General features: G+C 37.8%; 2 protein-coding genes across 2 annotated transcripts in view; both read right to left on the minus strand.

Annotated features, from left to right (window-relative positions):
- The window catches only part of LOC144630783 (tripartite motif-containing protein 2-like), a 30003-nt gene extending 22994 nt beyond the window's left edge, over window positions 1–7009 (minus strand). Inside the window, exon 1 of the mRNA XM_078489148.1 lies at window positions 6552–7009. The gene's annotated coding sequence lies outside the window, so the exon portion shown is untranslated. The remainder of the gene's footprint in view (window positions 1–6551) is intronic.
- On the minus strand, window positions 424–12288 carry LOC144630786 (uncharacterized). The gene is made up of 4 exons (XM_078489150.1): window positions 11949–12288; window positions 10267–11328; window positions 2568–2753; window positions 424–1724 (listed from the first exon to the last, which is right to left on the minus strand). Exons 1-4 carry the CDS (start codon window positions 12120–12122, stop codon window positions 660–662), a joined length of 2487 nt encoding a protein of 828 aa, XP_078345276.1. The 5' UTR covers window positions 12123–12288; the 3' UTR covers window positions 424–659.
- Window positions 12289–15071: the final 2783 nt, after the last annotated feature.

Below are 15071 nucleotides of genomic sequence, written 5' to 3' on the forward strand. Positions count from 1 at the left end.
GATCTTAAACCATACGTATTTGGACATAGACTACTGGAAATTGTGCTGTAAGAAACCACCTTTACATTTTAGAGGCCCTGCCAGGGTAAATACCGACAAGCGACATGGCCCAAAAAGTAGCGACAGCACATAAAATAAAATCGCGACAAACGACAACCCTTTTAGAAAAACTTAAATTCCGACAAGGACAAGTAATTTTCCTTCAATTTTACTACCGACAGCGACGCGAAGTTTGATAAAATAGCGACACGGCGCGGTTTTAATTAAGACAAGCGACACGGGAACCCCCCTCCCCCCTGGCAGGGCCTCATTTTAGTGGTTTCGTACGGGTGGTTCGCGTGTATTTTTTTGATTGACTTACTGTTGGTCACGTGACACGATTGTTCTGCAAAGGACCTACTGAACCTGTACATTGCAATGGCTTTAGCTTATCACTCAGCAAATGTGATAAATCTGTTTGTAGCCGTTTCTTCTATGAACGTTTTGAGAATACTATTATAGAGAATGCATTTTTTTCAGTGTGTCATCAAACACACTGGATAAATTACCTTTGCATTGTTTTTGTCCCGCTTTCTTCCTCACCTATCTCAAATATTTATCTTGTTCAATCTTTGCGGTAGCATTCCGTTTTAATTTTGAAAAACATATATTATATTTGCTTAAAACAACTTCTTAAACATCCTTTGGAAAGGCCTCTCCACTTTCCATGTAAACGGACTACCGTGGACATATCTTCCATTTATAAACACCTCTATCTTATAATCTCCAAACTTATCAGGCTTGTAACTAAAACTAAAGGAACCATCTGGATCATTAACCACGGGCACTTGAACCGTTTTTGAGTCAGGTGCAATGATTGTCACCTGTACCTTACTGGCCTGGCCAAGTGTGCTGCTTTTTCTTTTAGGACGGATGCAAAATCCGGTTGGGATAATCGTACCAACAGATTGAAGATCTTTACTTAATTCCATCTTTGATAGTCCAAATTTTCTAAGTAGTTCGTACTCCTCATCATATTCTCTTATTTCTACGATTTTTTCCAACGCCGCAGAGTTCAAAAGTGACGAATCAGTTTCTAGACTGTAATAGGTGCGTCCTCTTGGTTTTAAATCTGATGTTGCGGAGTTTAGTTCAGTTAGTTGTTTAACCATTTCATTTTTTGTGGACAAAATTTCCACTTCACTTCCTCTAGTAAGAGCATCTTCAGTGAACTCCACGCTGCTTTTCAGAGAGCCGATAGATGTTCGAAAAGATTCCATTTGGACATCGAGAGTTGTTTTCTGAGCGCTAAATGATTTTCGTAGGTCATCTTTAATGCTTTGTCTTTTCTGTTCTAGGAGCTCAATCTGATTGTCGATGAAGCTTTCAACTTTACAGTTGACTTCCATATAAATTCTTCGGATGTTTTCTTCTTGCCCTTTGATTGTCTCAATAGACCATTCTAAGGAAATGATATTTTCTATTAATTGTTGCACTATGTCTAAAATTTGTTCTTTGACAGAAGGAAAAATGTCTTTTATAAATGTGTACTTGTGATCACGATGGTCAATAACGGTACAGTCACGACAAATCAGCTGATCGCAGGTTTGGCAAAACAGCTTGAGTATTTCTCCGTCATGAGTTTTACAAGGTGGACTCGTATTTGGCTGGTGATTACCACGTAATGACAGAAGATTCTTAATCAGGAAGTTAGATGGAAGACTCTTGATATCACCACTTGGAACCTAACAAAGAAAAATCGCAATAGATTGTAAGTAAAAAAAAAACAACAACAACAACAACCACATCATTTACCAGATCAACAGCGGTGACAAATTTAGAAAACCTACGTGTCTCGTGTTAGCCCCTCGTACGAAAAGTAAGGAAGAAAGAAAGAAAGAAAGAAAGAAAGAAAGAAAGAAAGAAAGAAAGAAAGAAAGAAAGAAAGAAAGAAAGAAAGAAAGAAAGACATAATCTCACAACTCCGCCATTTTGGATTTTGATCCTGCCGAGTGAGTTATTTAGATTATCGGTGTCTGCAATTGCAAGATCGAGGACAATCGAAAGACTTAAAACAAAAGCTTTCCACGCCGACTAGACTCTTGTCACAAAGGTTAGAATATTATTGTAAGAACCGTAAAGCGTGTCTGTATTTTACTTAATAAACAGTTTAAATTGACTCTATGAATAATTTCAAGCGGTAGTTTAAGTTAACGAACCCGCCAAAATCCGAGGGACGTCTGTTCTTTTTCTCTCAATTTGACATGTCGATCTTACAAAGCATTCTAGCGGCTTACAAATAAAAATACAGGCATGCACTAATGTGTAACCTGAGTATCAGGCCTTCGCTTCTTCCTTTTCTCCCCACCCCTTTAGAAAAGCCTGATACTCAGGTTAACTAATGTGTAAGTTGTGTACCAATTGCACTTGGAGTAACACCGCATATAACGTCCCGAGCGCTTAGAATGGATGTCCCAAAATTGTACACCACATATTATGTGTATTTGTATTCTTATGTAAGGTCTTACACCAAGTACTACCCTGCACTAAGCTATCTTAGAGTGTCACCTTTAGGAGATTGTTTTTACCTCAGTCTTTCTCCTACACTCCGGGCAAGTGATTTCATCTCTAGTCACCAGTCTCTCTAGGCACTTTTTACAGTAGGAGTGCTGACATATCAACATTTTTGGCTCCTCAAATCTTTCCAAACAAATCCCACATTCAAGGTGCATCGCTAGTCTCTTTCTCCACAGACGACGCCATATTATCAAGTGCTATACAAATAAAAGTTAAAACAGAATACGTATAGACCGAATAGCGGGCGTTTTCAATATTTTATTCTAAATTCGAAGGGTAGGAAAGTGATTTTCTGGCACAAGTGGGACAATGAAATACACAAAATATACCTTGCTGCTCAATTGACTTATAAGCGAGAAATGATTTACATAATTAATATATTTACTTTGCCGTTTCCCTTTGTTGATTTTCATGTGGGAAACGGGACTCAGTAAAGCAAACAACAGTCTTTGGCAAAGATGGACAAAGGGGATAATACGTGGTTGCGCGAAGATATGAAATTTATCTTCGAGTGTTCAAATCGATATCTCGCGAGTGAGCGCAATTCTGTTGATTATATAAACCTACTAATTACGAGGTTTTTGACGAGTTTCCGGAGATTTCCGAAGATTTTCGTACGAATGTTTCCTAACATTTTCCGAACTTTTCCGAAAATGTCCGAAGATTACGGAAGATGACAGAAGATTGTCGAGGGAAATCCGAATATGTTTCGACTTAATATCGATTAACTTTGGCTCATTCAGCAAACTTACGTACAAGTCAGAAAACGTTTCTTCATTTGTGCAAATTCACATGTGCAAATAACATGTTATTCTCACGGGTGAAAATATGATTTTTTAGCGCGAAAGATATCCTGGTATTTCACTGGTGTTTATATAATATAAAGATTTATGTGTTTCGGTGATAGGATACATACATGTTATTTGCCGACCTTGGCCGGCAAATAAGTTTTTTGTTTGTTTTCCTACTTTATTTTTTTTTAAACAAAAAAAAACGTAGAAAGATTTTGTCACAAAATCTTTGTTTGTGTACGCGCGTCATTTCAATGTCGAGTCGATCGACGGGTTAGCAAGAGTGTAACATGCTTTATTACATATATAGCGAGAATTTTGGGCAATAAACCTTGCAAATAGATTTCTATATTCTATATTTTCACATGTGAGAAAAGCGTTACGTCCAATCAGCTTCGCGTATAGCTTTCTTCACATGTGAAAAATATAACCAATCAGTATCTAACGACGGAACGACCGGCAATCACAGCGCGCGAACTCAAATGGTTTCCAAAAAGGTTGAACCAGCGAGCGGCAAGTTTGCTCCCGACGGCAGTTTATGCTTGGAAAACATGGCTACACGATTTGTTCCTTAATAAATTAAACCTTGGTCTTCAGAGAACTTTATGGAAAGGCAAGAAAACAGGAACTCGCTAAGCAAAACCGAAAGGATACAGTAATGAGATGATAACGATAAAAATCATTCTTCAAAGGCGGAGCGAAGACAAGAGAAGTGTCGATAAATGAAAGCGAAGCCGGCGGACAAGAATTTCTTTCAAATTGCAACGCATCCACAGACTTTCTAAGAATATTCAAGCACTCTTGGGAAAACCATGGTAAGGTAGATTGTATTTCTGAATGTGGATTAACGTCGCTATTATTGCTTAATTAACCGACTCCTTGTGTTATCACAATTTTGTTCAAAATTCGCCTGCGTGTTTAGTCGATTCGCTTGTAGCGACGCTTACTCGATGCGATACCAAAAGTTTTGCTTTCAAAAATTAACGCAATGTGTTTAATTAAATAAAGTTTTTTCAGGAGATCTTGTTGGCAGTAATTTTTCGAATTTTTAAAAGTGATTTCGCTTGGAAAGCGATGTGCATTTTGCTGCTCTGTTTTTCCTCCCTCTACGGTCAAACTGTAATATGTCAAAGGTTTATGAATTAACTTACGAGAAAAATCGCGTCAAGTTTTAATACAATGGTTGAATTCTCGTTATATATATATAATAAACAAATTACAGCATAGAAAGTGCTTTGTACGGATTTTTTATTCACTCGTTGCAAAACTTTGGAAAACTCACTTGTTCGCTTCGCTCACTCGTTCGTTTTTCCAAAGTTTTGCAACTCGTGAATAAAAATCCGTACGTCACACTTTCTATGAAGTAATCTATATGTTTGTTATATAATTCGGAATAAAATAGCCTCGCTGAAATAAACCGTACTCACAAAACGGTTCAGCATATTAAATTTACACTGAAGAGATTCAATAAAAAAACTAGCATAAGCATAAGAATAAATGTAAATTCGAGTAAAAGCATTATCATTGACAAAACTAAACACTTTTAAATCGATTTCGGCTTCCCGATCGGAATGTTTTGAAAAGAACTCTGTTCATAGAATATGAGTTTCTCTGACTAAAAAAATTCTATCTCACTGAAGGACAGTTTCAGTATAGCTACATGCTTGTATTTAACGACGGAATTAATAAACTCTGCGTTGATTCCCAGTAGAATTTCTTTGTGATAAACAGTGCGAAGATGAAACTGAATGAAATGCGTAGTTTAAACGTACGACACAATATTGCGAGAATTATTTTGACTGTTTTTAATCAAGGAATCTTATTTTCTTGAATGATGACAACTAGTGTTTTTTTGGCAAAAAGTGACCGATAAAAAAGCAGTTTCAGTCAACTCGAAATTGAAATTTAAAACCGGTGCAGCTTACCGTAATGGCGTGAAAATGATTGCTACTGAAATGCACAAACTACGAAACTGGAACTCGATTTTGTCGATAAAGAAATAAATACTCGCCTTTAGAAGAACTTCGAGGCCTTTAATTCCACTTCTATTTTGTCCTTTCACATTAACAACGGTTGGTGAGCAGCTATTTCGATTTTGCAGAGCAAATCTTTCATGAGCCCCTCCCAGGGGTTTTAGGGAACAAGGGAACTGGAGCATTTATTTTCAGGGAACAGGGGATATTTTCAAATTATTTTTAGGGAACAAAGGAACTCTTGGGTAGATTGTTGGGAACAAGGGAACACCAATCTACTTTCAATAATAAATATTTTTTTAACTTTCCGAGCCCCTAAAATACAAAATATATTATGTACTTGAGTGTCAGGCGAGATAATTTTGAGATGATTATTATTACGAGCTGCACAAGGCATCTTGGGAATGTTTGTAATGATGTTTCTTTTACTATCCATGGATGCACATTGCTGAGTCTCGCGCATGGTTTGATGAATACAACTACCGTGATTCCCTGCAGGCGCGCGCTATAGAGGGAATCGGGCATTCAGCATTAATTAATCTTCAACTCTGATAAAACATTTTGTAACTTTTTAACTGACGGTAGATGTGATGTGTACTAAATCATTCCTTCCGTTATTTTATTTGTTTCTATATAGCATAGTGCCGTAAGCGCAACTTTGCGCAAATCGATCACGAACTTTTGAAACAGACTGGTCCGCCCATTTGTAGATCGATATCTGCATTGAAAACAATAAACACGACTGTAACTTGGTTAATTAACTACTTCGGTTTCTTTTATTAGTTAGTCTACAATTCGGAAAATAAATCATCTACAATGCTGAAAGAGCCGCTAAAATATTTTGCATAGAGCAAAAGAATAGCGCGGTAAAATTCGCGGTAAATTTTTATGTTTCGTTCTCCGTTATGCAAATTTTGTAGAAAACGCATGCATCACTGACTACACAAACACCTCACCAATTTTGCCAAACTGTTTATGTTCAAAGATCGTCTTTCCTTTTACAAGATAATGGCTTTCTGATATCGGTGACATTGTAAAAGAGAGTAGCAAAGCCATATTGGATATTCAACATTTTCACATTTGACTTTAAGTAAACCAATTTGTTATATGTCCGGGTAAGTCCAGACTGGTCGAGTCATTGCCAAAATGCTGTGCTGCTCGACGGGAATAATACAAGTATGCATCACGTTTGCGATGGATTTCACTTATATATCACATGTTCAAAGTATACTTACCTTAATTACTTGTCTTTACACCTTGTTACAAAAGATAGAACTCAGTGGACAGTCGAGTCATGTACTTCAAGAACGGATTCTGATGACACAAGCGCACTGATTGAAATCGCACACCAAGAATGTTCCAGAATTCCATGCGCTTGAATGGAGGGGAGGGGTGAGTGGGGTAAAAAGAAGCAAGGCGGTGACAGAAATCCACCCTAAGAAAGATGGCAGCTGTATTTTTTGAGACAAGACCTTGCGAACCTAACACAGTCAACAGGAACATAGAAGAAGAGGTATTTTTCCCGGAATTTGTACCTGAACTAACAACATTGCGTATGCCAGTTTTGGAGCTTTTAGAACGTATATTTGCTGTTTTATTTTTTTCGTGTCCTAAAAATCATGTGTAAATGTAACAGTCGCCATCTTTTTGCCTATGGTGGATTCCGGCAATCAACCTGTTGCTTAGGATGGCATAATCTGTTTAATTTAGCGAAGGTATAAAGCCCGCTGACGATGGGGGGTTGGGGTGGGGGGAGGATACAAATTGCAGTCCACGACAACTTAAAGTTTTCTGCCTGTATGAGATTAGAATGCGTTGTCCTTCGTCCAACGCAGTTCTACTTCTGTGGATTTTTTCGTATTTCATGACCGGAAATTCTTTGGATAAGGGATGTCAAATTGAGGAACGCTGCCAGATTAATTTTGAAGATGAAATTAAATCTGAGAATCAGTTCCTTAACCAAAACTTATGGCACAATTCAGTGATCAGAATTGATGACTGTCCTGTCTTTTACTCTGAATGTTATCATAAAGGTATCACAAAAGTGAAACATTTGAAAGATGGCTCAAATAATTTCTTATCCTATTTTGAACTACAGACAAAATTCAGTCTTAAAATTTGTCCTCTAAACTGCTCTGGGACGCACACAAAAACAACCTTATTACGACAGACTCCGAATACGAAACCTTTTCGGAAACGTTAATAAAATCGCAACGAACAAGCCCACCAGTGTATCAGAAACTGATATCCAAAAAATCTACGCTTTCTTCCCAATCTCAACGGAAATGGTTTGAAGACTGTAATACAGAAGATACAAAATGCATTAAATGAAGCGATGTCTATCAATTAGCCTTTAAATGCACCAAAAGCACAAAACTTGTCGAGTTCCAATTCAAACTTTTACATAGGCGAATATCAACTAATGAATTCTTAACAAAAATTGGAGTACAAGATGACCCAAACTGCTCTTTCTGCAAAGAAGAACCAGAAAAACTAAAGCATCTCTTCTGGTCGTGCTCCAGGGTGACCTCCTTTTGGAACTCCTTAACCGAACTGCTAAAATTATCTAAAATATTTCCAGAACATTACACAGTGAACATCTCTGTAGCCTTAGGATTGATACCGGACTGCTCAAAAAATCATCGCCAAATTTCTGCTTTCTACTGGCCAGACACTTTATTTGGATTTGTAAAAATAAAACAAGACCTCCTAAAATAGAAAGTTTTCTACTTTATCTTAAATCGATTTATGTCGTTGAACAAAGAACAGATGACACAACCAACAAAAAGTGGGATTTGCTGGAAAGCCTTTTAAAGAAGAAATAAAATAAATGAATAAAAACTAATCTCTTTATCTTCACCCTCCCTAGCCGAATATACACAATATATTAGGCTCTAAGGTCCTCTGAACAGGTAATTCCTTCAACGCTCTTTCAAGCCCCTCTCAATGACTGACAGAAACAGGTTAAAATTTTTGAACAAAATGTCGGTAAGAAAAAAATGGGGCAATTTGATTTAGTTTTATTTTCATTCTAATTTATCTTTAATAAGCCAAAAGTAGTTGTAGTTTTTTTGTAAATGTAAGAAGTTCAAGTAAAAATGTGTGCTGTTTCGAAACACCGAGGGCTCAGATTTTTATTGTGACGTCAGTAGTCGGCAGTTGCTTTTATCGTAGGCGAGCTGTTGGGCTTGGATTTGGCTCGTTTTGTGTTTATAAGTGATTTTTCGAGTCATTTTTCACTGCAGAAGCCCCCAGGCTGGCATCATTAAGCTAGAATGGTGGGTAGAGGCCAGCATCTGAAAGAAACCAGAGGTGAGAGATGATTTTGTCTTGATTGGAACGCCAGAAATATTCGAATCGAAAGATGGCGGTTCATGGGTAAAGTTGTCTCTCTGGCCGTTCTGTGGGTGGATTCCAAGACCTGCCAAGGCATTTTGGACGAGTTCTGACTTCCAAAGAATGCAATCGGTGCAACATTTTGCCGGCAGGATTGGGTGGCTCGACACTTATAAAAAATATATGGAATAAAGGTAGGAAGCCTTTCATGCCGCCGCCATGACTGTTTTTCCCAAGCATCCCTTTCGGTCAGCAACGAGGAAATTACAGGTTTGCAAGCATAGCTGTAATCGAATAGTAATTGCTGAGTCTGCTGAATGATTGATGGGAAATTTCCTTGGTGAACGGAAGGGAATAGGGTTGAAGTTTGCTGCAAATGTATATTTTTGAAGTCAGAATTATTTTTTCATTAAAAAAATGGAGGCAAAGATGTGTGTTTTTTGTTGTTGTCCTGTTACGTAGAAAACGGGCATTTTCAGATTTGCTGCTGAACAAACAACCATATGCAACAGAAATCAAGAGTTGTAGTCAGTTAGTTGGCTTTTAAAGCTATGAAAATTATCACTTTGCCATAAAAAGCAGTCATTACTATCATGTGCCCAGATATGTAAAAGCTAGAGATTTTTCAATCACTGCTGGTGTTTATCGTACACATATGTACGATTGCCGGTTAAAGGGTTAAAAGAAAGAAATTGTATTGCGCTGTTATAAGTATAAATATTAAATTTTAAGAAATAGAGTATTGTATTGTAAGTAGTGTGATGTAAACAATTTAATTGTCATGTAGGTAGTGTTAGCAGTGTATTGTACTGTAAGTAGAGTAAGCTGTGTATAGTAAGTAATAAGTAAGGCTTTGTATAGTAAGTAATTAGTAAAGCCTTGTATAGTAAGTAATTAGTAGTGAACATGTCACCTTGTAAGAACGTTCTGTGTGTGTTTTGCAATAAAAAAAAAGGACTGGGACTAGGCAAAAATAGGAAATAATGAAGAAATAATAAACATTTTTCAGAATCCCCGTTTAGCAGGACGTTTGGCCAGGTGAAGTAAAGGTTTTGAGAGAAAAAACGTGAGTTTCCTTGTACGTTTACATCCCGTAATTTAAATGCTCATAATTTTTACAATTATGGGCGTGGTCAGTCACGTGACCACTTAGAGCTGAGCCAATCATTGGAAAGTTTCATTTCTTATGTAAACAAACAAAAAGAAGCAACGTTTTTGAGAAAAAGAACAAATCAAGAAGAAATGACCAAAACGTCGCATGAAAACAAGAACCATGCCTTAATTCAGGTGAGTATGGGGTTTCCTACGGGTGGTTAGCCTTATTTTTTATATTGAATTACCGATTGCTCAAGTGACTCAGTTGTTCTGCAAAGGACCTACCGTGCCTGTACTTTGCAATGCCTCTAGCTTATCACTCAGCAAAGCTGATGAATATGTTTGCAATCGTTTCTTCTATGAGTGTTTTGAGTATGCGATTTTTTCAGTGTGTCATCAAACCCACTTGATAAGTTACCTTTAGATTTTTTTTTGCTTTCTTCCTCGCCTATCTCAAATATTTAACATGTTTGCGGTAGCTGTCCGTTTAATTTCGAAAGAGATATTTTTGCTTAAGTCCTCTTCTTAAGTAAAGGGTTTTCCACTTTCCATGTAAACGGACTACCGTGAACATATCTTCCATTCATAAGCGCCTTTATCTTATAATCTCCAAACGTAGCAGGCTCAAAACAAAAACTAAAGGAACCATCTTGATCAGAAGTCACGGGCACTTGAACCGTTTTTGAGACAGGTGAAATGATTGTCACCTGTACCTTACTGGCCAGGTCCAGTGTGGTGCTTTTACTCTTAGGACGGATGTAAAATTTTTCTAAAGGGGCCTTAAAAAAAGGATGCCTTTCAGTTCGAAGATCTTTACTTAGTGTCATCCCCAGTGGTTTTTTAATAAGCAGTTCATACTCCTCATCATATTCTCTTATTTTTGCGACTTTTTCCAACGCCGCAAGGGCCATAAGTGGCGAATCAGTTTCTAGACTGTAGTAGATTCGTTCATTTGGTTTTAAATCTGATGTCACCGAGTTCAGTTCAGTCAGTTGTTGAATCATTTGATTTTTTGTAGAAAGTATTTCCACTTCATTCCCTCTAGTAAGAGCCTCTTCAGTGAACTCCACGCTGCTTTTTATACAGCCAAGAGAGGTTTGAAAAGATTCCATTTGAGCATCGAGTTTTCTTTTCCGATCCCTGTTTGATTTTTGGAGCTCATCTTTCAGGCTTTGTCTCTTCTGTTCTAAGAGCTCAATCTGCTCGTCGATAAAGCTGTCAATTTTTCTGTTGACTTCCACAGAATTTTTGTGCATGTCATCTTCTTGTCTTTTGATTGTCTCAATAGACGATTCTAAATCACGGATATTTGCTCTTGATTTTTTTACGATGTCTAAAATCTCCCCTTTCACAGCAGGAAAGATATCTTTTATAAAACTGTACTTGTGGTTACGATGATCAATAACAGTGCAGTCTCGACAAATCAGCTGCTCGCAGGTTTGGCAAAATAGCTTGAGTATTTCTCCGTCATGTTTTTCACAAGGTGGACCCGCATTTGATTGGTTATTTCCACGTATTGACAGAAGATTATTAATAAAGAAGTTAGTTGGAAGACTCTTTACATCACCACTTGGAACCTAAAAATAAATAGTGTTAAATTGTAGACAAATAAGTCAACTGTAGTATTTCTCATTTGGAAAGCTCACGTTTCGCATGTTAGCCCATTCAAAGAAAAGTAAAACAAATATCATGACGTAAACGATATAAATCCGTATACAATCAACTCTCTCTTAACGGACACCTCTCTAACACGGACAACGGACACTGAAACCATCAACGGACACTTGAGAAGTGTTTTTTTTTTAGCGGATAACACTTTAACATTTCGTATCGGCATAAAGCAAAGCTAGTCAGCGTCTTCAGGATATCAAAAGTACTCACTAAAAACAGTCCGTTGTAATAAATTAAGTACTTCTGTGCTTAAGTGTTTGTGCACCTTCGTTTTCTTCTTACAGTAATGCAGTTTGTAGAAGCTCTCAACTTTAGTTTCAACAAGCTGCTAATACGGTCTTTTTATCCTTCTAGTGAAAACTGTGGTGGGCACTGTCTTTTTGCCTAACCTCAGGTTAAGATATAGTGTCGAGGCATTCTTTAGCCGAAAGGTTCTTTATTTGAAAGTTTTTTTAGCTTCATTGTTAAGAAATGAGAGTATATAAAAGAAAGTATTTTAATTGTGTCAATTTAAAAGAGTTCCTACCTGAGTCTTTCTCCTACACTCCGGACAAGTGATTTCATCTCTAGTCACCAGTCTTTCTAAGCACTTTTTACAGTAGGAGTGCTGACATGTCAACATTTTTGGCTCCTCGAATCTCTCCAGACAAATTCCACATTCAAGGTGCTTCGCTAGTTCCTTCTCCACTGAAGACGCCATATTATCAAGTGCTATATAAATAAAAGTTGAAACCGAATACGTATAGACCAAATATCTCGCGTTTTCGTTATTCTATTCTGAAGGGCAGGAAAGTGATTTTCTGGAACAAGTAGCACAATTCTCCTGCGCTCATTGGTTGAAAGCTACGGTCGATGAGAGTATAGACCATGAAAATGACATAACGTATAAGGCGCAATGTAGGCCCATATGTTAGGGAGGTGTAAATTACATATTTCGGTCTCACTTAGGGTGTTGAGGACAGAACGCCAAGATTTTCAGCCGTCAACGCCTCGATTAGGGTTGCTGCCTTCATATTGTGTACGTGGTCTAGACCGATCAGGCATAATGGCATCTTTTAAGGGTAAAGAAAAGCTTAATGAGACCCTTTACTAAGTGAGGATTGGCACAGAGTTGGGGAGGGGCAAAGCATGCTGAGATCACGTGAGAGCGTGAGTGGAAAATCACTGGGAACTTTGTCATAAGTTTCCCGACAGAAACACAGCAATTAATTCGTGTTAGACTTGACCTCCAATGACTGACAGCAGCTAGACAACCGAGCCGGTGACGAGCCAAAAAAAGTTTGACATAGACCACATGGCTCATAAACCCCAGTTTAAATGCTTAAACTTCTAATTGATCTATGCCCAGATGGCCTCCTTTAAGGTTTCAATTCAAGTGTTCCAACGAGCATCCCCGTCTTTTTCGTATGGGAGTCCCCGCCCCAGGAACTCCAGGTCGTTTTAAACGCAATTGCAAACTATTCACAAACCAGCGTTATCTCTTTTTTCAGTTTCATGTCAAGTCGATAAAAATTGTTTTAACCTTGAGGCCCAACTGAATCTTTTCAAAAAAATATTTGATTAACAGAGTTAATTTGTCTACGCTCGTTTTACAAATTCGCAGGTGAAATTTTTTGTTATTTTTCAACACAAAAGAACGCGCGAGAGAGACAAGGGGAGCAGAGCGAGAGCGAGTGTGAAGCACGTGGGGGTGGGGACGGCGAGCAAGCAAAGCGCCTCCCGTTTTGCACTGGCGTCCAGTTCTCTCGCCGTTCTTTTGCCTGCGGTCAACCATCGAAGAAAAATACGAAATAAAAAAATTAAACCAACAAACAGAGGGTTGTAAACAGTCTATATACGGCCAGGTGGAGTTCAGTAGAGATTGGTCAAAACACTCGACTCTCTTTTAGGCCTGTCACTGTTGTGCTTGTAAAATGCTGAAAAGTTACTCACTGGAATGCCAAAAAGTTGCTTAAAAAGTTCTCCAAAACCCAAAACGTTGATCGAAAGTTGCTCCAAAAAAACGTTGCTTTCGAATAACAAAATTCCCAAATGTATCGGCTAATTTCCCTTTGAAGGTGAAATTTCTAAGCATTTTCATGCAATTTGACTGCAACAGAAATATCTAATTAACAGTTTAAGGCCAAAATTTGTTGAATTACAAAATCTCTTTCACAAAGAACAATCGTGAAGATACCGATGACGTCATGTTTCCTGACAAGGTTTTAATGCTGAATAATCCGAAAGTGGAAGCATCTTCTGAACGTGCTCGGAAATCAACGGCAAATTTCGTTAATCTTCATCTTCAGAAAAGTTCGATAAATGATCGGAAATATTCGTATGGCCTTCGAACAACACGTGGACAATCTTCGGAAATCTTCGGTCTAGAAATTGCAAAAAAATTGCTCGAAAGACGAAAAGTTGCTCAAAAGTTGCCGAGCACAGCCGGGACAGGCCTATTTCACGGGTGAAAGATTGCTTCATTAAAATCAACCTAGTATGCGTACTTTATAGCGTTTTTCTTGGTGTAAAACAGCATAATTCAATCACAACCCATAGAGCTTTTTGTCTAGTGCATTTCTCGGATAATCAAAGATGTGTTGAATTACCATTCAACATATTTAGAGATGATTAAACCAAATTTTTTTTTGCATCATGCACACAAAACTTGAAGTTCGAATCTCGAGTCTTAGAATTCAGCATTAATTATTCTCAACTCTGATAGAATCATCCTGTAACATTAAATATTTAAACTGGCGATCAATGTGATGTGTATTATCGTTCCTTTTCTTTATTTTCTTATAATATAAGCACAACTTTGTTGAAATCAATCACGAACTAATGAAACAGACTGGTCCGCCCATTTCAGACCTGCATTGAAAACAATAAACACGACTGTAACTTGGTTAATTACTTCGGTTTCTTTTTCAAGTTGTTCTACAATATTGGAACAGAAAATCATCTACACCGCTGAAAGAGCCACCAAATAATTGAAGCATTTCCAAAGTTACGGTAACATCTTGCTTGAAGCCAAGGAATAGCGCAGAAAAATTCGTAGTTTCGTGCTTTGCTATGCAAATTTTGTACAAAACGCATGCATCACTACACAAACGCCTCACGAATGTCCAAACATTATGTTCAACGACCAACTTTCGTTTCAAAAGATAGTGGCTTTGTGATATGGGTGACATTGCAAAAGATTCCATATCCTAGATTGCATATTCAGCATTTTCACATTTGACTTTAAGTAACCAATTTGTTATATTTTCGGGTACATCTAGACTGGTCGAGTCGTTGCCACAATGCTTTAATGCTTGGCGACAATAATAATTAGAAGTAGGCACTAAGTTTGCGATGTGATTCATTTGTATACGTACATTTTCAAGGCGTACTTACCTTAATTACTTGGCTCTATAGCTATTTTAAAAAAATACAACTCAGTGGACAGTCGAGTCATATACTTCAGGCACGGATTATGACGCAGGCACACTGATCGAAATCGCACACCAAGAATGTTCCAGAATGCCATGCACTTGAATGGAGGGGAGGGGTGAGTGGGGTAAAAAGAATCAAGGCGGCGACAGAATCCCACGGTAAAAAAGATAGCATCTGTAATTATTAAGACAATACCTTGCGAACTAACACAGTCAAAAAAGAACAAAGAAAGCGG

The sequence above is a fragment of the Oculina patagonica genome, chromosome 11 (assembly GCF_052425735.1).
Source record: "Oculina patagonica isolate OP01 chromosome 11, crgOcupat, whole genome shotgun sequence".
Classification (NCBI taxonomy): Eukaryota; Metazoa; Cnidaria; class Anthozoa; order Scleractinia; family Oculinidae; genus Oculina; species Oculina patagonica.